The sequence below is a fragment of the Puma concolor genome, chromosome B3, assembly GCF_028749965.1.
Source record: "Puma concolor isolate L17-30 chromosome B3, mPumCon1.1.hap2, whole genome shotgun sequence".
In the NCBI taxonomy this organism is placed as follows: domain Eukaryota; kingdom Metazoa; phylum Chordata; class Mammalia; order Carnivora; family Felidae; genus Puma; species Puma concolor.
Genome location: NC_141672.1, coordinates 94157694 through 94180528, shown reverse-complemented (window position 1 = coordinate 94180528; position 22835 = coordinate 94157694). Strand labels below are relative to the sequence as shown.

Here is a 22835-nt window from a genome sequence, read left to right as displayed (position 1 = left end):
AAGCTCCTGAGAACAGTCCAGGAGGGAGGGAGGCTCTGAGCTAGGGTCGGCAGGCTGGGAGGGGATCTGAGGAACACGGAGGGATTGCAAGTCCAAGAAATAATGCGGAGCAGTGCCCGTCGCTAGTACTTCTGGCTTGTGGCCCGGACGGGATGCAAGACAAGATCTTCCAAGAGAGGGCAGCCGTCAGAATCAACGAACTCAGGCTGAAGGGCCTTTGGCTCACATACACGTTTTCTTTTTTAAATGAACAATCACTGGAACAAATAAAGGGTTAATAGGCCAGTCATTGCCCCGCCCTGTGGGAGCCGGAGGGAGCAGGTTTGAAAGTTCCTGTGTGCTGAAGGGAAGGCTGGGGGTGGGGGGCGCTGAATATTTCTGCAAGGCTCCTGCACGGCTCGCTGGCGATGCGGCGGGACGGGCTGGCCCGTGTTCGGCCCGGTTCGGTGCCTGAGAGTTGGCCGTGAGCGATCCCTGCCGCCGCGAGCCCGGTCCAGGCTTTCCCAGCAAGGAATCCAAGGCGAGAACACCGAGTGCTGCCGCTGGGGCCAGGGAGGGACTGAAATCAACTGGGGAGGCGTTATCTACCCCCCACCGCCCCCCCTCCCTCCCCCGGGCTGTCACCCAGAAGGGCCTGGGAGCCGAGGTGGGCGAGGGCGAGAGCAGAGTTGGAGAGGTGGCTGCCGCCAGTGGCACGGGGCGTTGAGGCATTTGCTTTCCGTGCCGTTTATCTAGCAGACGACGAGGCGATTTATGCAACAGTATCCTGTTTCAGCACTGCCAAGGCTATGCGAAAACGCGGTCAGGACAGCCTGGCAGGACTTGTGCTGTATGTAGGACTCTTCGGGCACCCCGGGATGCTGCACAGGGCCAAGTACAGCCGTTTTCGGAATGAGTCCATCACGTCCTTGGACGAAAGCAGCCCCGGAAGCTCAGTGGGGAGCAAGGGCTCGGCGCCTCCTCCCTACCCCACCCTGGCACCTCACCTGCCGGCTGAAGATGCCACCTTGGCGTCCCAGGAGAGCCCCACCCCATTGTGCACCTTGATCCCTCGCATGGCCAGCGTGAAGTTGGCCAACCCAGCCACCTTGCTGAGTCTGAAAAACTTTTGCTTGGGTACCAAAGAGGTGCCCCGGCTGAAGCTCCAGGAAAGCCAGGACCCGGCACCCAGCAGCCCAGCTTCCCCTGAAACCAGTCCAAATAGGGCTGGCTCTGCACCTCTGCCGCAACCAGACCTGCTGGGGCACAGGGCAGCTGCCTTAACTCCTGATGCCTGCCCCCTTCCTGGCCCTGGGGAGCCAACCCCAGGGAGCAGGCAGGACAGGCACTTCCTGCAGCACCTGTTGGGGATGGGCATGAACTACTATGTGAGGGTAAGTCTATCTCCCTCTCTATCCCCCTTCTAGGAACTCCTGGGGGAAAGGGGCATCTTCCCTGAGTTATGCAAGGGGCTGCACACCCTGGCTGGGGTCTAGGTTTGGACAAGACATTGTGTAACTGGACCGAGGAGAGGAAGGGACCTGGGCTTACAGGTTTCCCTAGGAATATCTGACTTGTATTGAAGTCAGATAACTTTTGGTTCAAGGATATGAACTTGTGCTAATTTGTAGGTATTTTCCGGGGGTAGGGATAATTTCTGATAGAGACAGGGAGATGGCACCTTCTTGTCCCTACTGGGCGTAGCATCTGCCCAAGAAGAGTCAAGAATTTCAAGTCTGTTTAGTGACTGAGACCTGCTAGGCTCTATCGGCCATTGTATTTCAGTAGAGATTTTTGTGCTAGAGGAATGCATGATGCGTAAGGGACTTGAATTATTTTTATAAATGTAATTCAGCATTTAACAGGCACCTCTCAAAACATCGCTGGATCTCTATGCTTGTGCTAGGAGCCAGTCTTAGGTCTTTGGTGCCGCCCCTTTTTGTCTTTATTGCCTACACTGCGGCAAGTGGGCCTTGTCCATGAGCTGTGTGCAAAACCAGGGTCCTCCCTGGTCTCATATTTGCCCTGGCTCATTCCAGATGTGGGTAAAAGAAGAGTAGAAGATTTGGTCCCTGCTCTTCAGGAGTCCACATTTCAGTCCAGGAGATCAACAAATGCATGTGAAATAATAAGAGAATAATGCTCACAATAGATACCTAGTGTACGGATGCTGAAGGAATACAGAGAAAGGGAAAGGTTGTTGTGGCCTGGGATTCACTCACAAGGGAGACCTTCAGGAGAAGGTGTGTCTTGGAAGAGGTATCAGGTCTGGATTGGCAGAAGGGAGGAGATTCCTGGCGGGGCGAGAACGTGAGCAGTCTAAAAGGCAGGTGCAGGTGTCACTGTGGTGGCTGCAGCAGAGGATCATATAACCTGGACTTCATGGAGGTGGGGAATACTGGAGGCTGGTGGGTGACACAGAGTGGCTGACACATAGGTGGTGCTCAAACAAATGTGAGTTGAATAAAGACAAATATAGATCGTGGGTAGCTTGGGGAAGAGCGCACAGTTGACTGACGCTCTTAAATGTCAAAGGAGGAGTTTGTAAATACTGCGATGGGTAAACAAGAACCGTCGTTCGGTTTGTAGGCAAACTGTGACTTGATGCAAGTGTTTCCAAAAGGATCTATCTGAATTTATTTGAGATTGATGGAAGCAGGGAAAAAATAAAGATTGGGAGGTCAGTCCGAAAGATACTCTGAGAGTTCAGGTGTGAAGGGATGGGGACATGGATTAAGGTGGAGGTGTGAACAAGGAGATGAGGCCAGAGCCTCTGTGGGAAGCCTCCACAGTCTTGGGTGATTGATCAGATCATTTCACCTCATAATACAAATAGTAGAATAGTGAACATTTATTGAAGAGTGGGTAGATTGGTGAGTTTGTTATTGTTGTTTATGAAGGTTACAGGTGATTATTGAGGAAAGGTTCTGAGGAGTGAAAAATAACTCCAAATTTAAGCCTCAGAATGGGATTAGTGATGTCATTGATAGAAACAGAGTGAGCTGGGAAGGGGGGGGGGTCATGCTAACTTCGCTTTTGACATATTATGTTTAAAGTAATGACATCTAAGTGGTATTAATTTGTAGGTAAGCAGTCATATAAGACTGACACTCAGGTGGGAAGCCTGATCTGAAGGTGTAAATTTGAGAGATAGCCCGATAACTATCATAAATGAACAATTAAGGTCTCAAGGAAGGCCAGATGGTGAATGCTGAAAGGGTTACAGAGAGAGCAAGCTTGAGACAGCATTGGCAAATGGATAAATAAAACCTCTAAGGAAGATAAATTTATGGGACACTCAGTTCTTGCCCTCCCCCTTAGTGACATGGCTCATAATGGACTTCATGTATCTACTAAAAATTCATGTGCACCTTCTCATTTGTCAACCTAAGTGTCTGCCAGGTTCTAGTGGGAAAACGAGAAACTCCAAACCCGTGTTCTCTGCACCTGCCTTCCCATCACCTAGACCTCCTCTACCCTCTTCCTTGCCTTTCCTTCCCTCTTATACTGCCTTCCACTCCCCACACCTACACACCTGTACAATTTTTAATGTGAAAAGAGTTGCTGTGTGATCGCCACCTTCCCTAGGGAGTGTTTCCACTGCATTTTAGATTTTTAATGAGGACATCATCTGTCTTTTCATGGTGATGATAACTGACCCGAGGGAAGACACTGACCCCCCTGACCCAAATGACCCACACTATGTTGCCAATAGACAGTGACATGAGACACCAGCTATCACTTCTCATAGGAAGTCAAAATACATGGAAGAGCCTACTTTATTAATTTTTATAGAATCCCAACTTTGAAAGATGGTAGGGACTCAGAAGTTATCATGTTCAATGACTCTATGGGGAAACTAAAGTCCAGAGAAGTGATTTTTTTAAGGCCACGCAGGTGAATCAAAAGGAGAGTTAAACTCAAGTCCCCTGTGTGCCATTCTTTGCTCTTTTCAACATAGGTTTCCATCCTGGGTGAGATCCTGTTCCTCAGCATTCTTTTAGATGTGAACCAATTTAAAAAAATGAAATGCCAACATATTAATTTACAGTTAAACATTATCATACCAAGTGCACCTGAATTGTGATCCTTGTACTCCCGTCTGTAGGAAGATGCACATAGGAAGATGTAAATCAAAAGTTGCTTAGTGATGATGGAATCAGAACAGGGAAGTGAGAGAGATTTTTGATGGCCAGTGGACTTAGGGGCAACTTTTGTAGGCAAAAGGTGGCCACGTATTCAACTTCCTCATCCATATCATGTGACTGCTCGTCCCCCTGCCCAAACTTTTTTTTTTTTTATTCATTCACTTGTTTATTCAACAAGTATGTATTGTGAACCAACTATGTGATAGGAACTGTTGAGGGGCCTGGGGATAGATGAGTGAATAAAAGAGACCAGGTCAGAGCCCCCATGGAACTCACATTCTAGTGAATGGAGATGGGCCCGATTGAATAAATAAGTAAATTTAATATGTCATGTGTAATAAGTGCTAGGGAGAGCGATAAAACAGGGAAAGGAAGAAGACAGTTGCTTGTGTAGAAATGGAAGGTATTGCATTCCTTTTGAGGGAAAATGGCAGAGTTACAGCTACTCTTTGTTTTGTTTTCTGGCATCTTTTATCTTTACAATAGGAACTGTATTTGCCTTCTACTCTAAGTTAGGTTTGACTTTGAGTTAAATATCTTTCCTTAGAAAATTGACTCTTTTTGGTCTTATGATATAGAATCAGTTATGCAGCTGAAAACATTTTATGAATTCTGAGCACCTATGTTTGAGTAACTTTCACTTAAGTTTAGACCTTGAACCCCCTGAAGATCTCTCAAGGAAAGTAGGCCAGCAAACCATTCTTTGAGGTATATCACACCAGAAATGGGACAACCAGACCCCAGTCTGAGCAAAGCAGTGAGGTGAGTACAAGTTTGTTAAATGGTACCAAATAGTGACTTTGTTCTCACCATATGATTAAGGCTCATTTCTTTATGAGATATTCCCAAGTCACTTTATCCATCACCGAACATTCACTTGGAGGTCCCCCAGTTGCCCAGCACAGTCTGTGAGGATGGAAAATATACAACATGACTCATCTCTAAAATGAGAGAATTGGTCTGTAGGTCACCCAGGCACTATTTGCTGACTCCAGGGCTCCCTTCTTCATAGGGGAGGTATTTAAAACCTTAGTTCCCTTGCCCATTCCCAACCCCCAAATTACTTATAATTTTGTTGAAAGCCTAAATAAAACAGAGGCAAAGACACCAACCATGCCGGAGCCACCACAGGCCAGTCCAACAGTTCTGACCATAGCTTTCCAAGAGAGGCTCCATCTCCAAATGACAACACCGAGCCCTCAGAAGTACATTCTCTACCCCACACTTTCCAACCTAAGTGAACATAAGACAGGTTTCAAACCATGGTTTGTCTCACTCCAGGGCTCTTCCCCTTCCCACCCTCTCACTGCACCTCAGAGCAAGACAGGCGGACCTGGAAGTTTGTGGAAAGGAGTGTCATAGAAAAAGGACCACACTGGGCAGGACAGCTTTACTATAGGGCCGACCTGTAGACCTTGCCTGGTTGCAGTTATTTGCATGATTTCAGTCTCCTCACTTCAACCCATCCTACCCCAACAACTTCCCTATGGCTGCTGTGACAAGTATCACAAACTAGGTGGCTTACACAGCAGAAATTTATTCTCTGGCAATTCTGGAGGCTAGAAGTCTGAAATAAAGGTATTGGCAGGGTCATGCTCTCTTTGAAGAGTCTAGTAGAGGATCCTTCCTTTATTTTTACAGCTTCTGGTGGTGGCCCGCCATCCTTGGCATTTCTTGGCTTTGAGAAGCATCACTCCAATCTCTGCCTTGTCTTCACATGGCTTCCTTGCCTCTGTGACCACATCCAAATTTCCCTCTTCTTATAAAGATACCAGTCATTGGATTCGAGCCCATGCTAATCCAGTATAACCTCATCTTAACTTGATTATATTAACTTCCAAATAAGGTCACATTCATAGATTCTGGGGGTTAAGACTTCAACTTATTTTTGAGGGAGATGTAACTCAAACCATAACAGTCCCCAAGTACATGTATTGCAATGGATTTGCCCCTATAAGTGTTCTTGGGTATTGGGCTCATCAGCTGTGCATGCAAATATGAATTCATTGTTGAGGAATTTTCTTTACTTCCTTTGTAAAGCTCACAGCATATTCTTATCATCCATCCTCCTTTGTCCAATGTTATGGCTTATTACTGAGCCAATAGACTGGTATTGTCTATTGTCTAGACTACATGTAGTACATGGTACCACAATGCCCCAATATCTTTCACACAGAAGGGCACAGGTATAGGAGTTACAAGATCTGCATTAATGGCTGTGGTGCTAACCAGCTGTGTGACCTTAGGTGAGTCATTTCACCTCTATGGGCCTCATTGCCTCATATTTAAAATAAGAGTTTTGAACAAAATGCTGCCTAAGATCCTGAGACTGCAGGTCTCCTTTCCCAATTGGTCTGAAATCTCCTTCTATTAGGATCATTTTTGCTTAGAAAATGGATTCAGGACAGTTTCCTAAAGGAAATAAATTTTAACACCTTTGTGTTAATAGAGAGAAGAAATGTTCTTAGCACCCTCTTACTAACACTAAGCTGGCTTCACCAATATAGCAGAAAAGGGTGTCCTGGGCACAGGTGCTCTGTTCTAGAGAGCAGTGTGAAGGGGTCATGTCATGGAAAAGCATCCAAGTGTAGGATTCCAGGGAAGAGTGGGCAGGCCAGGTCAGGCGGCAGGCCAGAGTGAATGGTGGTGACTAGGATCATTGCTCACATGGTATAGTCAGTCAGGCCAGGCCCGGGCTTCATGTCCAACCTGAGGACTATAGGAACAGCAAGAGTTAACCCTTCTCGATATTCTCTGGACACAAGTGCTAAGAGAAAAAGGCCCTACTAGACACATAGAGAGTCTAGTAATCCTAACCTTGAAAGAGGGAGATTTATAACTCTGGGAAACCCCTGAAGAGATAGTCCCATGGTTTATGCAAAATAAAGGCAGACCTGATTGGTGTGGGTCTGGCCCCCATAGGTTAACAGAGATGGCTTTCTGCCTCTGCTCATTTCTGTCTTGTCTAAGTTATTGGTGATTGAAAGGGAGGCAATACAGGCAGGAGGAAATACTTCCATCTAAAACTGACAATTTTTCATTGAGGGTGTTATATTTTCCTTCCTGTTTCTTTCTTGGAGTGAATGTAAAAGTAGATTCTGTTAGAATTTAGAAAAATCCTGGTAGATTTGACCTATTGTTCCTGTTATTCCTTTTAAACCCTCACATATCCTTTGATCTGTCCAGTCCTTGCCCACCCTGACCACTGGAGCATTAACTGGAAGAAAGAGGCTTAGAGATCCCAAAGTTCAAAACCTTCATTTTGCAGTTGAGGAAATGGAGACTCAGAAATAAGAAATAACTTGCCAAAGAAGTAACTTGCCCCAAGCCACATGGCTAGTTGTGGAGCCCAGACAAGAACTCCCTGTTCTGTGTACAGCACTTTTTTTTTTTTTTTTACCTCCATCTTGCTTCACCTGTCCCCACTCCCTGAACTAAATGTGCTATACCAAATGTCTCTATTGATTAAAATGCTGTATGTGTGCTTTTTTAAAAAACGACTAGAATGAAAACTTTTTTTTTCTAATAGGAAAATTGTCTTTAAAAGGCAATGAGAAGGAAAAAGCAAGGAAGAGTGACAAGGAGCCCAAAATGCCTTGGTTTTGTCAATTTTTCACCTTTTTTGTATAAGGAGGTCCCTGTGGGTGACAACATGTTGGTGTTGAACTAGGACTTGTCCAATGTGCATGGACTGGCTTCCATTAATTCATCTTCCACAACTTTTGGAGGTCACTTCCCTAATATGGCTTCTCCCTTCACTTGCATTTTCATATTACTCTAAAGCCAATGCCATGTTACCACACAGATTTATTGAACCAAGTCTGTGTCCCAATATGACTGTTCCATTAGAATGGTGATCTAAATGATGCACACAGCTCATGAGGCTAGGCCATTCCAGACTCCCTTCCCTAGTAGCAGGTATATGAGGTACCTGGGATTTCTTCCTCTCTCCTAAAAGATTCAGATTTTGGGGTGTGTGTGTGGGGGGGGGGTGGCAGAAGCAGAATAAGAGGGGTCTGGTCAGATTCGTTTTGAAGCATCAAGATTGTGGTCACCAAAAGATGCAGGCCTTAGTGTTGCCCACAAGTGACCATTACATGAAAAGATTATATCTGAAACAGGAGAGTTTAGCAAGCAGGTATTTGGAAAAGTCAGGAAGCCTCTGGGAACTTGATTTTTGACTGAGAACATTAGTTGAAATCATATGAAATTTATTGATATCATAGCCATGATGACAAATAAGTATAAATTTGTAACCATAAACTCAGGTGTGTACAAGAAATGTCATTGAAAATGATATATTTTAAAAATCGCATGAAATCTGACACCAAGCCCTTTCTTGCTTGGCTGGAAATAATTTCAGTTTCGGTCATAATTCTTCCCCCAACCTGTCACCAGGATCACATAATGAATCGGGGGGCTTATTTTGCACCCCTAAATGAAGAAATGCCTCTGACCTTTGGTTCATTGTTTAGGATATTGAGAGTCTCCTAAAGACAGGAGGTACTCCTGTGTCTAGATCTCCATGTACACACCAGAGTCCTTACCCATTCTGAGAGCCCCTTGCTGAGAATCCAGCCTCCCTGGCCGCCCCTCCAGCCATTCCCCTTGGTAAGCCTTCCACTTCCTTGAAGTCTCTCCAGAATGCAGCTTGAGGGTCCATAATGCTCTGAGACCCACTGGTATGAATACCCACCCTCCTCCCATCACTGCCCCCAAAGGACAGGGATGACAGATGGCTTTAAGCAAGTGAATGGGAAATCCAGAAACAACCAGCAACCAAAGGGAGTGCTGATGGAGGGAGGGCACAGCAGAAGGGCACTAAAGGAAAGCACAGCCCACCTGTAGAGGTGGGCAAACTGGAGTGAAGTTTAAAGAACTGCTTCCATTTGTCACGGTCAGATACTGGCAGCCAAGGGTTCTGATGGGAAATGAAGCTGAAGGTTCTTGGGAGGAGTTAGAAATTAATATTACATGTGGGAGGCTGATGGGATTGAGGCACAGAGGGGAGGGAGGGGGGAGAGAGAGAGGGGAGGAGAAAAATGCATAGTACAGGTAGTGTCCTACCCAGGAAAGAATCTAGAACGCAGAGCTCATAAACCAACAGTTTAATGACATGTTTTGTTTAGTCAAATTGTGTTTTTTTTTGTGATTAGTTGCCAAAATTTTAAAAATTCTATATTAAACTCTGGATATCTGGCTTCTCAGAAGAGCTGGCAGCCTTGGGCCAGCCATCCCACTGTCAGCAGATGGCCAGAGGGGGCCAAGGAGCCACAGTCTCACCCGGTTTCACTCACCTATGTCACCTGTCTGCCCCCGAGGGTGACTGGACTTGCATACCTACCTGGGGCATTCAAATGGAAAAATGCTTGTAAACCCTTTGTCTTTCATTTTCCAATTTGGAATATCTGGGTGAAAGGCTGAGAATGTCTTCTTCTTGGACAACACACCAGGACTTCTCTATGTAATGGGACAGAGTCCTGGGGCTGGGTGAGCACACGAGAGATGCCTTGCCATCCCAATGAACAGAGCCTTTGCCCGTCCTAACCAAGTTGCAGAGTTTAAAGATAGCAGATACCCAGGCCTGGTAAAGGCCGTCCCTATTTTATGAAGACGTTGTGGGTCAAAAGTTAGTTTGTATATCAGTTCTTTGGGACAATGAATTTTTCCAGAGACATAACATTAAAAGCTGATAAGCTTTCTCCTATGGTGAGGGAGAGGATTAAATGAAAAAACATATATAAAAAGCTTAGTACAGAGACCTCCACATAGGTCCCATGTGGAGTGGTGGAGAAAGAACTTTCAAAGGGCCAAGAACACTTTTGGGCAAAAATGAATTGAAATAGACTAAATGTGACTTTGGCATTTTACCGTGTCCCTTGGCATCCTTTCTCCTGGCTGGCAGTGCCTCCCTGGAGGACCTTCCTTCCTTAAGTCTTTCCTGTGGTGCTCACCAGGGCAGGCCTGTCTGTCTCTCCTCTCTACGGTTGCCTGCTGGTCGGCTTCCCTCCTCCCTCAGGGCAGCAGAGTGAAAACCTGCATTTTGGAAAGATGTCTGTTTACTTATTGTTAGTATTTCCCCAGATTTCCCAAGGGCCACTGATATCAGTTAAAAGAAAATACTTGTTAAAAATGCAGATTCCCATGCCCATCCTGAAGTTACTGGATCAGAATCTCTGAGGCTGGGGCCCAGAAACCTACATTTTTAACACACTCACTATGTGAATCTGTAGCACAGAAAGTTTGAAAACCTCTGTTGAGTCCATTTGGTGCAGCGGTTTTCAGCTGTGGATAATTTTGCCCCTCAGGGGACACTTGGCAATGCCTGTGACATTTTTAGTTGTCACTACTGGTGAGGAGGTGGGTGCTGCTAGGCTTTAGTGAATAGAGGCCAGGCATGCAGCTACACATCCTTCAGGGCACCACACAGTCCCCACCATAAAAAAATTCTCAGGCTCAATTGATTGGTGGTACTGAGGCTGAGAAGCTCTGAGGTGGTGAAGAACATGACCCTGGGATGTGCATTGGGAGGTAATAGGGAATGGAAGAATAAACAGTTGATCAGTCGTTTAGCTTTTGGCAAATCTAACCTAAGATACTTCTAATTTTCTCAAGTTTTCTTCTTTCTCCTTTTTGAATTGCACAAATTCTCTAAAAGTTATAGGTAACTTCTTCACCGCCACTCATCCAATACACCTATGGCTTCCACATCAGGATCTCAAGGGGTGGGAATGAGAGGGGCAGGTCAGCCATGGATCAGATATGTTGCAGCAGACTCAACCCTGACTCAGGTGCGCTCTGGGCTAAATGGCATTTACAGGCTAGTATGGTATCTAACCATGGTATCCTCCCAGTATTGGTACCTTCATATTTCCACAGGGAAATGCATGAGCAGTTTTAACAAGTAACTTACCAGTAAATTGTAAGAACAGAGCCTGTCTCAGAGTTGGAAATTTCCTTTAGTTAGAGGTGAAGAAGTTCCAGAAAGCAAGCAACTTGAGGAAAAAGACTGTGTGCTATAAGGACAACCCCAGAAATTGGATTTTTTTCCTCAATGTCATCAGATAATAATTTATATGAATCATTCATTAGGAAATGGTGAAATATATAATTCAGACAATTTTTCTTAACCCAGTGACAACTTCAGGTCCTTGGAAGGCACTGCCCCTCCTCTCTTCTCCTCTCAGCATGGCGCCTTTAACTCTGGACTCAGGACTCAGACTGATACATTGACTACAAAGTTCTATTTCACAGTGAGTTAAGCTATCCAAGGTCACCGGACTCATGAGAATAGAGCATGGACTAAAATTCAAGTCTCCTGACTCCCAGGTCAGTGTTCTTTTCATGACCATGATGAGTAAGGCATAATTCTTGCATGAGGAGGTTACAGTATGAAAAGGGAGCAAAGATGTCCACACACATTACTGTAACGCAAGGCAATGCATAATACATGACACCAAAGTGATCCAAGTAAAGCATGTGGGATGTCATGGAGGAAAAGGGATGATAATTAGAGAAGACTGCAGAATGAAGTAGGCATCTTAACTGAATCTTGAGAAATAGGTAGAGTTTCCATGGGCAGAGATGCAGGAAGAGCATTTTAGGCAAAGAGAATGACAAGAGTGAAGGCATGGAGGTGGGAAAACAGAGGACATGTTTGGGGAATGGTGAGTGATTTGACTTGGTTGGACAGTGTGTGAGATATATGTAGGATATCAGTGGGAAAATAAGATAGACTGAAGCTATAACAATCTTGTATAGTATACGAAAAGTTGGGTTTCCAACAGAAAACCATTGAATTTTTTTTTTAGTAGCCTAAGGATAAACTCAGAACTTTGACAAATTCAGTGCTATGTTTTAGAGAGATCATATGGGCTGCAGTGCTCAGAGAGGATCCAAGAAGAGGGAGACTGGGGAAAGGGAGGCCCAGGAAGAAGCAGGGTGGGAGCAGAGGCAGTGGCAGGGGAATGAGGGCAGATGTGAGACCCATTACAGGAAGAAGAGGAGAGGCAGGGTTTGGGGGTAAAGGGTGAGTTTGGGGGTAAAGGGTGAGTTCCATTCTGCATGTGATGCATTCAAGATGGCCTCAAAGCATCCAAGTGGAAATCTCCAACCAAAAATAGAATAGTTAGGAGTGAGGAGAAATCATTTTTGTTGCTGTTGTCATAAAGGCTTAAGGAATGGACAAGCCTACCAAAGGGAGAGTGCAGATAAGAGAGGGCTTTGGGATACAGCATTTACATATTGTGTGGAGAGGGAGGAAGAGAAGACATTGGTGACAGAACTAGCAGAGTGAGGAGCAGTATGGAGAGAGGACAAGGTCATCTAGGGAGAGGTGGGGAGAGTTTTGAGGAAAAAGATGTTGGACAACACAGTGTCCAAATCTGTGAAGTATTCACAGAATCTATGAAGGAATATGAGAACTGAAAGAGCCACAGGTTTGGCCTTTTATTTTCTTACTCCCTTCTCCACTAAGATATTCAATTCAACTATCGCAGACCAAAGACACCACTGGATACTCCACAACTGCACTCTCTCCTCTTGCCCTCTCAGTGAATGGCATCTCCCAGTTGTCCAAGCCAGAAGTCCGAGGCATTTCTACATCACTCACTGTCACACTCCACACAGCCTTCAGTTATCAAGCCCTGTCAATCCCACCTTTATAAAATTTCTCATACACATCCATCTCCCCCCATCCCCATTGCAATTTCTAAGGTGAGGACTAGAGTAGGTAGCATTTTAAAACTTATTGACCAGCTTCTTATGGAACTACAATTTCATGAAACATGCTTTGTGAAACGCTGCTCTTACAGCTTTCAGTTGAAACTAGGAGATGAATGATACAAGGTGGAAAATGATATATACGTGTAGAAAATAGTTTGATGCATCAGCGTAATGAACTCGAGGAGGTGGAGACAGCTTCTAGCTGGGTGGTCAGGGAGGTCATCTTCCAGGAGAGATGGCATTTCAGATGGTCCCTACAGATTGGATAGAAGTTTAACCACAGGGAATATATAAAAATAAGGGGTATTCCAGATGGAGGGGACATAGATAAGAAAATAGAGATCAGCAGCGATTTTAGTTTGGTTAGAGTAGAGGCTGCTTGGGAAAGCTGGGTGGATAATACTAAGATTTGAGCCAGCTTATAACATTTAAATATCAGGCTGAAGAGTTTGAGCAGAGGCATGGGATTTATTTTTGCTAGAGAAGGGAGTGACTGGAAGCGAGGGAAGCCCTTTCAAAGGCTATTACAGCAACAGTCAAGGAGAGAAGTGTCTATATGAGGGTCTTGATAGAGGGAGTGAAGTAAAGAAACATTGGTGGCGATATTATGGAAGACAATTTTGATGCTGAAGGCAAAGAAGGAGGCCAAAATGCATCCCAACCTGCTTGAAGTTTTGAGGTTGAAGACCTGGCTGGTGTGAGGGGAGATAACCTCTTTAAAAGACACAGAGGACCACAGGAGGAGAAGCAGTGTTGAGAGGGAAGGCAGGAGGTTCAATTTCCCACACATTGAGTCTGACGTCACAGAAAGTCATCTAGACAAGAGGGAGGTGTCCAGCAGTCAGGCAGGGTTGGGGAGAGTTCAGGCGTGGTGTGCACTTTGTGGGTCAAGCCAAGCAATTAGCCATCCTGATCTGATAGCCATGCCATCAAGACAGATATTTCAGGTGATTTCCAATTGTGGAAAGAATGGAGTGTTTCCTAATATTATATAGTAGAAAGCCTCTTCTCTGATGGAAATGTTTCACCTGTACTTTTGATGTTTCAATGAAATGCATGTAAATGTACATTTGTGGTATAGAGTCAAGGCCTTTTCTCCCAGTTTTATAGATACAATAATTAAATACCCCTTTCATTGTTCTTGTATAAATTCTACCCATAGTTCCTCATTTACATTCCTTTCAGTGTCTTTGAAGTGATATAAACTGTTAGAGAGATCTTCAAAGCAGACTGAGTGCAGAACATTTCATTTTTAAAATCTTTTAGAGTTGTTTTATCCACATGTAGTTTAGTTTTATTTTTTTTAAAGCAACTTGCCTTCATAAAATCTTCTCAAAACTTTGACTTAATTTTCATAGAAATAACTATATTTTTTAAAAGTTTATTTATTTTGAGAGAAACAGAGACAGCATGAGTGGGGGAGAGGCAGAGAGAGAGAGAGAGAGAGAGAGAGAGAGAGAGAATCCCAAGCAAGATCTGTGCTGCCAGTGCAGAGCCCAACATGGGGCTCAAACCCACGAACAGTGAGATCGTGACTTGAGTTGAAACCAAGAGTTGGACTCTTAACAGACTGAGCCATCCAGGCACCCCAGAAATAACTATGTTTTTAAAAAAATATAAACTCATATATTTTAAATTTATTTATTATCTATTTAAATGATGTGATGTCAATAGCAAATTACAACTGCTGTATACAGGTGAGGCTCAAACACACCTGGGGTCTCAGGGAGTCTACAGTCCAAATTGTAGCTGCAAGAAGATGTAGCATATCTGTGGGCTGTGGCAAGTTGCTTGAGTGGCAGCCAGTTAGCAGAGTTTTATTGTAGTATTGTGTGCTAACAATTCAGCATCTTGGTTTGTTGATACGTCTCGGGATACATTTCCAATTTTTGTCATCACGACGAGCATGTTTTACATTCTACTTTTTTTTTCCTACTAAACTTGACAACACCATCTTGCCCTTGAAGAGCAGACAGCATTTAACGAATACTGTTGTACTTAACTCTCCAAATGGGAGAGTGTGTATATATCAGGGAAAATGATATATAGAGAGTGTCCCAAGGCAAACTAGAAGATAAAAAAACACAGCTAGAAATTCAGCAGGTATTCTGACTGCCCCTGCAGAATCCTATCCAAGATCCTGTTTTCAGGAGATGAAATGGAATCAGCAACTAGAAGACTGTCTTTGGGGATGGAAGTTTAAATTAAGAAACTCATCTATGGCCTAAACCTTTCTCTTTATAAAGAAAATAAAGAACATGTGAGGTTTGAGTTACTCACACTGGTGTCAACATTATTGCCAGCTTACAACTCAGTGAAGACCTCTGTTCTTTGTTTTTAATAACAGTCTGCATTTTATAGGGTGCCCTTTGTATCTCCATAGCATTTTGGAAATATGAACAAATAGAATAAAGTTTGTTACAAGGACAGATGTCATTTGTTCTCTGTAGCTTTTGTTTTCATTTAAAAAGTACATATCTTTCTCAGGTGCAGTAACACTCACTATTGGAAATACGCCCTAGCAAAAAGGTGCTCTACTCACCAGAATGGATATGTCTCAACTCTTATTTACCCAGCATTTCTGGCGATGCAAAGGCCACATGATCCCGTGATCCCGTGAATGAGATTGTTCTCTGATTTGTATTGTTTTTAATTACAATAAGGGTAGTGCCTTGGGGGATAGAAGAGAAACCACATGCTTAGAGAACAGTTAACACTCAACAATAAGAAAATAAACAACCCAGTGTAAAAAACAGGCAAAAAATCTGAATAAACACTTATTGTATAAGCATGAATTTGCTTGATCTTTGTCCCAGGTTCCTGGCATGTCTATTCTAAGACTTCTGTAATTTCTCAAATGATAGAAGTATCTTCATTAGTCATGAACCCCTCTTCAAGCACACCAGAGTTTATGTTAATGAGGTGACACATGGTGGGCCCCTAGAGCTTCAGGATGGGGGCTGCTCATGCCAGAAAGATCAATCATGTGGTCACAGGGTTGGGGCTTTGAGCCACGTGATATCAGTCCATTCTTCAGAGAAGGGAAGTTGTAGGAGGGGGGCTGGAGAGTGAGTTCAATTACATAGCCAATTATTCAATCAGTTGTGCTCACAGAGTGAAGCCCCAATAAAAACTTTAAACACTGAGGCTCAGTAGAGCTTCCTGGTTGGTAAACACATCGATGTGCCAAGAGGGTAACATGCCCTAATTTCACTAGAAGAAGCCACAGAATCTCTGTGGTGGATATACTCCCAAAACCCTCCCCTATGTGTCTCTTCACTTGGCTGGTCCTGATCTGTATTGTTTATAATAAAATGGTAATTAGGGGTGCCTGCATGGCTCAGTTGGTTAGCATTCAACTCTTGATTTTGGCTCAGGTCATGATTCCAGGGTTGTGGGATCAAGCCTCGCATCGGGCTCTGTGCTGAGCATGGAGTCTGCTTAAGATATTCTCTCTCTCTCTCTCTCTCTCTGTGTCCCTCTCCCCCACTTTCTCTCTCTCTCTCTCTCTCTCTCTCTCAAATAAATAAATAAATAAATAAATAAATAAATAAATAAATAAATTTTAATACAGTAAGGAGGAAGAGTAATGAGGACTAACTTTTCTGAACTTTTTGTTTAATCTAATTTTTCTTTATTGTATTTTCTGAAGTGTCAAAGGTAATACATACTTATTTTGGTAAAAATTCAAATATTGCAGAAGGCAGAAGGTGAATGTCCCTTTTCTAGGGTAATTACCAGTATTGACAGTATGTTTTTGTATTCTTTAAGAATTCTTCTTAAGCATTGCATATTTAAAATTAATTTATTATTATTATTTTTTGAAGTTTATTTATTTACTTAGAGAGACTGAGAGAGAGAGGGAGAGAGATGGAAAGGGGAAGAGAGAGGGGGAGAGAGAGAGAATCCTAAGCAGGCTCCACACCACCAGCACAGAGCCTGCTGCAGGGCTCGAATCCACAAACCTTGAGATCATGACCTGAGCCAAAATCTAGAGTTGGATGCTTAACCTACTGAGCCACCCAGGTGCCCCAAGCATTGCATATTTATATATACATATAAACATACTTGTTGATGCAGGTGAAGATTATAGTATGCACACTGTTGTGCAATGTGCTTTTTCCCCTCTGACTGGTAGACAGGGGCACCTTCACACATCACTAAGTGCTGATCCCGTGGGAACAGCATAGTGTCCCAGAGAAATGGCCACACTTCTGGCCACTCTTCTGTTGAGAGACAATTCTCTGACTTCCTGACCCTGGGAAGAGAACTTCATATTTGCTATGCTATTTCAACTTGCTGTCTTCTGTTCCTCAGCTGCTCTCCTCACTGGTACAAAGCTGGAGGTGGGGGCTCCCAGTACAAAGGGTCCTGGTCCTTAATCTAGGAGTACGCTCTTCCACTTCTTATGTAGCTGGAGATGCTAGCATCCATCAAGACAGACCATTTCCCCAGCAAAGTAGGAGGGTTTTAAGTAAGATTAGCTACCCTGCCACAACTCACCCCAATATATGGGTGCATATCCGTAAAGGTAAGCATGCTTATTGTTTTAGAAAGCAAAGCCTATGGTTTTGTCTGATGTATTTCTCTTAGATGATAACATTGGAATTAAATAAATTCTGGTGTATATCTTTTAATTTATTTTAATGTTTATTTATTTACTTATTTATTTATTTGAGAGAGAGAGAGAGAGAGAGAGACAGAGTGAGAGCAGGGGAGGGGCAGAGAGAAAGGGATACATAGAATCTGAAGCAGGCTCCAGGCTCTGAGCTGTCAGCACACAGCCAGATGTGGACTCAAACCCATGAACGATGAGATCATGACCTGAGCCGAAGTCAGCCACTTAACCAACCGAACCACCCAGACACCCATGGTGTGCATCTTTTACTGACATTATAGTGAGCCAATGAGCTTATTTAAGGCTAGAAACGTTATTCTTTTAGGGTCTTTATGTCTTGTTCACCATTCAACTTCAACTCAGCTTCTAGAAGTTGAACTAGTTGTATGTGATGTCCCTTGAACAGATGAAAGAAGGTGCCAACTGTGGAGGAATATCCCCTGGCAGGCAGGGTCTGCTTTCTCCTGCCCATGGAACTGGAACTGAGTGACTTTGCTGGAGAGCACTAAGCCTGGTACTTTAGCCAGGGAAGGAGCCTTCAGGGGATGGAGGGAGTACCCTGACCAGAGGCTCATCTATTTTGGTGCTGGTTTTCTTTTGGTTTCTGAAATGATGTTAAAGATACTTATTCTGGCTAAATGAAGACATACTTGGAAAGACTTTTTGATTTGAAAAGAAAATATCTTGGAAGTCTTGAAAGTTTGGAATAAATGTTTAAAACTTTTCAGAGTACCTCTGACTGCACCTCCCCCCGCCACCCCCCGACTCCCCAACATATGCATCATGGATAGACAGCTCATGGGAGCCAACACATGGCTGTCTACATAATGCTGGACTCTCAGGACACGTCTAAGTTATTTCAAGTATCTCTTCTTAATCCCTTTAAATACAGAGACGAGTTTTTAAAAAAATATGTTAACCCATCTGGAGTAGCTATAAGCTGTTCACTCAAAAACAAAGAAACCTATATTCAACAGCAGATCTTACATTCTTCATCTTTTATGATGAGCCGTAACAAGTTGCAAAATTCTGTGGAAATGAAGGCTGAGATTGCAAGCACTGTGTCACCGTGCCTAGTCCAGTGGTAGGAATGATTTGTGGACAAAATGTGTATAGTGTGCACAGAGAGCAAGAAAGATGACTGAGGAGTGGGGGAGCGAGCCATGTGGCAAACTCCAACATGGAGCAAAGGAAAGGGATTCTGGCCAGGGATGTGTGGCAAACTTCCAAGTCTCCCTTTGTAAAATATAAGAATCTGATTTCCTAAGGAGGCTATTACCTGAGAAAAGAAGGAGGAAGAGGGGGCGGGGGAGGGGAGGGAGTGGAGGGAGAAGGTACTGGAAGGATGATGATGTAGGATGTGGGTGTGGCTGTGGGAGGCCCTTGGGTCCTGATAGGGCACGAGGATTGATCCCAGAGGACTCCAGGAAGCATAATGTGCACACTCACGGGTCATATTTTTTTTATGATTTATACCCTGCTGACTTCCTGAAAGGTTCTGAGGTGGCTCACCTGCTAGTGAGTTAATGCTTCCTACACACACTGAGCAACCCTGTGGGAGGGAAAGGACAGAAAGTCTGTGAGTCATCGCCCAACTGTTCAAGTGAGTTAAGAGGGGGGCTGTTTCTTCTGAATGAGGTGCCCACAGACACTGTCAACACCCACCAATAGGAGTCCTGATACAGTCAACTCATTTAGTTGACATCACCAGGAAATCATTGACTTTTTCAGATAACTGAAGCTTCTCCCTTTAGAAGTCAGTCTTCTAAAACTTAAAATACTTTACGTGGAAAACTCTGCATAATGAAGATTATATGCCCCTTTCTCTTCAGAGATGGTTGATAACTCAATGAAAAAAAAATTTTTTTGAGAGGAAATGCCAGATTTTTTCCTCTAGATCTATGTTTTATTTTTTTTATTATGGTTTTATTGGGATATAATTTGCATACCATAAAACTAACACTTTAGGTGTACAATTCAGTGTTTTTTAATATAGCCACAGAATTGTGAGACAATAACAACTATCAGGTTTTATAATATGTTTATCACTCCAAAAAGAAGCCAGGTACCTGTAAGCTCCCTATTCCTGCACTCCAGCCCCTGGCAACCATGAATCTATTTTCTGTCCCAATGGATATGCCTACTTTTGATATTTCCTATAAATGGAATCACATAATAGGTGGTCCTTTGTGTCTGGCGTCCTTTACTTAGCAAAGTATTTTCAAAATTCTTCCATGTTGTAGCATGTGTTGGCATTGCATCCCTTTTTATGGCTGAATAATTTCCCATTGTATGAATACACCACATTTTTGTTGATCCATTCATCAATTGATAGACATTTGGGTTGTTTTCACTTTTTGGTTATTATGAATAATGCTGCCATGAGCATTCATGCATAAGTTTTTGTGTGGACATGTGTTTTCAACTTTCTTGGGTCTATGCCTATGAGTGGGTACAGATTGGAATATAACCTCTTTTTTCTTCTGATGGAAATGGTCCATTCTAACAGTCATGGGACTATGACTTCTCGGCCTTTTGGCCAAGATCAAGTGTAACAGTCACGGGGCTGTTCTGGGACCCAGGACATACCCACAGGAGCTAATAACTGTGATGAGCTGGTTGCCCCTGCACACTGTGTCTCCAAATGGCTGAGCTTCTTGAATTTATATGTCCATATATCCACAATTTTTCAGATTCCTTGTGTCCAGCCAGCTGGCACTGTTTGCTCTTGACAGGGAGCCTGTCTTTAGGAGACTCCCAACATTTCAGTTTGAGTTTCTGGCCTCCTGAGAGGATGACCTGTTAACACTGTATCTGAATCAAGAGCAAATGGGCTCTGAATGAAGGACTGAAATGCTCTCCTAAGAGAAAAAGACAAGCATAAGCTTTAGTCTTTGACTTAATTTTTTAAAAATGCTTATTTATTTATTTTGAGAAAGACAGAGTGTGCATGTGTGTGCACTGCGCACACAGAAGTGAGGGAGGGGCAGAGAGAAAGAGAGAGAGAGGGAGAGAGAGAGAATCACAAGCAGGCTCTACGCTGTCAATGCTGAGCCAGACACAGGGCTCAATCTCACAAACCATGAGATCAAGACCTGAGCTGAGATCAAGATTCAGACACTTAAATGACTGAGACACCCAGGCTCCCCTGACCTAATTTTAAAAAATCTCTTTGGTCACTTGCTTCTGTATTCTCAGCCATGTTTAGGACATTTGACATTGTCAAATGGGACACTTCCATTTAAGGTGTTATTTATAAACTACATTCATATAATAGGGATTAAAATGTTACTTTCCTGGTACATGGGAAAATCTGCTGAAGAACTACTGAACTGATTCTAGTCTAAAACCTGTTCACAGAGCTATCACTTGGTCGGAAGTGAACTGCAGAGGAACCCTGACTCCTCAAATGCCATCTGCACAGCACGGGTTAAAAGGCCTCTGTATCTCTTAGGATTAGGTTATCACAAAGGCTCAAATAACTGGGGTTTAAACAAGACAGAGGCTTTCTTTTTCACTCATGTTAAAAAGTCCATAGGTAGGTAGGTCAAGGCCACATAGCGGTCCCACAGTCATCAGTAACTCAGACTCTTTCCATTTTTCTGTTTGGCCTCCTTAGCACACGCCTTCCATCCTCAGGCTCACTCAAGGTTGTGGCATGGGAGCATTTTCCAGGCAGTAGGAAGAAGGAAGAGCAAAGACAAAAATGGGGCACCTCCTAGCTGTGTTATAAGTAGTTTTCCTTGAAGTCCTACCTGATGACATCCTTTTATATCTCCCTGGTTTCCTGCCTTCACAGGAAGCTGGGTAATGGTGGTTTTGATGATGGGCACATTGGGGGTTCTATTAGCAAGGAAGAAAGGAGGAAAGAGAAAAGGGGGAGAGGATATAGGTAGGCAACCCAGAGTCTCTGCCTGCGTTGAGGACATGCCTCCTAGGAGCTCATGTTTTAGATGGTTGAGACAAAGGCAGATCACCACACATTGTTCTACTCAAAGCTGTGCAGAGTTTTACATCAGCTCCTCCCTGGACCGTTTCAAAGTTTGTAGGTTCAGACTGTTGAAAAGGAGGGTTGTTGGTAATGGTTGAATTGTGCATCCAGCTCTTCAGTGGGAGCATCAGAGGACATTCTGGAGGATGTGGGATTTCAGAAGAATGTTAAAGGAAATGATGCTATGAACAGAGACCCTCTTCAGGTACTATGGGAATGGCTGGCCTAGAGCCATCTGCATGGTATCACCTACTCTTCTTGGTTCCCATTTGTGTACTCGTGAATGCCATTGGTCAGGGGTATTTAGGGCAATAGTTGGAAGTTTGAAATGTAGTTAGTGGCTAGGGAAGAAGAGAAACTTCTTGATTTCCATGAGAATTTCAAACCTGAACTAGACTCCTCATTATTGGCTCTAACCACTTGACTTTCCCTGCCCCTCGAATCTTCACATTCCTATCCTTTGGATTGTTAAATTGAACTATATATCCTTGTAGAAAGTCATTACTTTTTTTTTTTAAGATTTTATTTTTACATATTCTCTACACCTGACATGAGGCTCAAACTCATAACCCCAAGATCAAGAGTCGCACTCTACCGACTGAGCTAGCCAGGCACCCCATAGAAAGTCATTACTTAATGTAATAACCAATAGTACTAATAATCCACCTCGTGCTAATGGGCTAATGGGCTTAAAGGAAAATAGAGATCTTCCTTGCACTTTTTTCTTTCTCTTCAGCTAAAGATGCTGAGATTTTTTTAAAAAAAGAGTACAAGCTATAAAATCAGCATTGAATTGAATCTGAATTTCTATTTGAGTTTCTTTATGAAGGTGTGACTTTTCTAAAGGCATTATTTGAGTTTAGTTCAAAAATCTATGTTAGAATTTGTTGGGAACTTGATGTGTGTGATAGAGCTAACAGATTTGCAAATTTTTATACCTGTTTAGAGTTTTGTAATGTTGCATGACCTTATTCAAGTCTTTTAAATGCTTTGAAAATAAGGGGATGGGGCAAATATTTTTTTCCAGTGCAAAGGTTTTGTGAGTCTAGGGCTTTGTTTTTGTAAAAAGATTGACTTTTATTAGGTCATCCCTTTTTAGCCCTCATCATGATGCCCCTTAGATTTAATTCTGAAGCAAGCCTACAGTTAACTAAAGTCATAGGCTTGTGCTGTCCATCCTAACAGTGTTTCCATTTATACAAACATAGGCTCAGTCCTGAGGGGTTATAAGAATATTTAAGAATCCCCAAATAGTATCCAGACATATGAAAAGGGCAAATGTGTCTTCCAACTTTTGAAAGCTGTTTGATTCCGGCACTTGGGAGAATCTGACTCATTATTATAATAACTTATTTGAATCAGGACTTACACATTT

The 22835-nt window shown here is 43.3% G+C and overlaps 1 protein-coding gene across 1 annotated transcript in view; it reads left to right on the top strand.

Moving 5' to 3' along the window:
* Positions 1–316: 316 nt before the first annotated feature.
* SHC4 (SHC adaptor protein 4) overlaps positions 317–22835 on the top strand; it is a 128791-nt gene continuing 106272 nt past the window's right edge. The window contains exon 1 of the mRNA XM_025919830.2: positions 317–1373. Coding sequence (XP_025775615.2) covers positions 789–1373 — 585 coding nt within the window. The 5' untranslated portion in view covers positions 317–788. The remainder of the gene's footprint in view (positions 1374–22835) is intronic.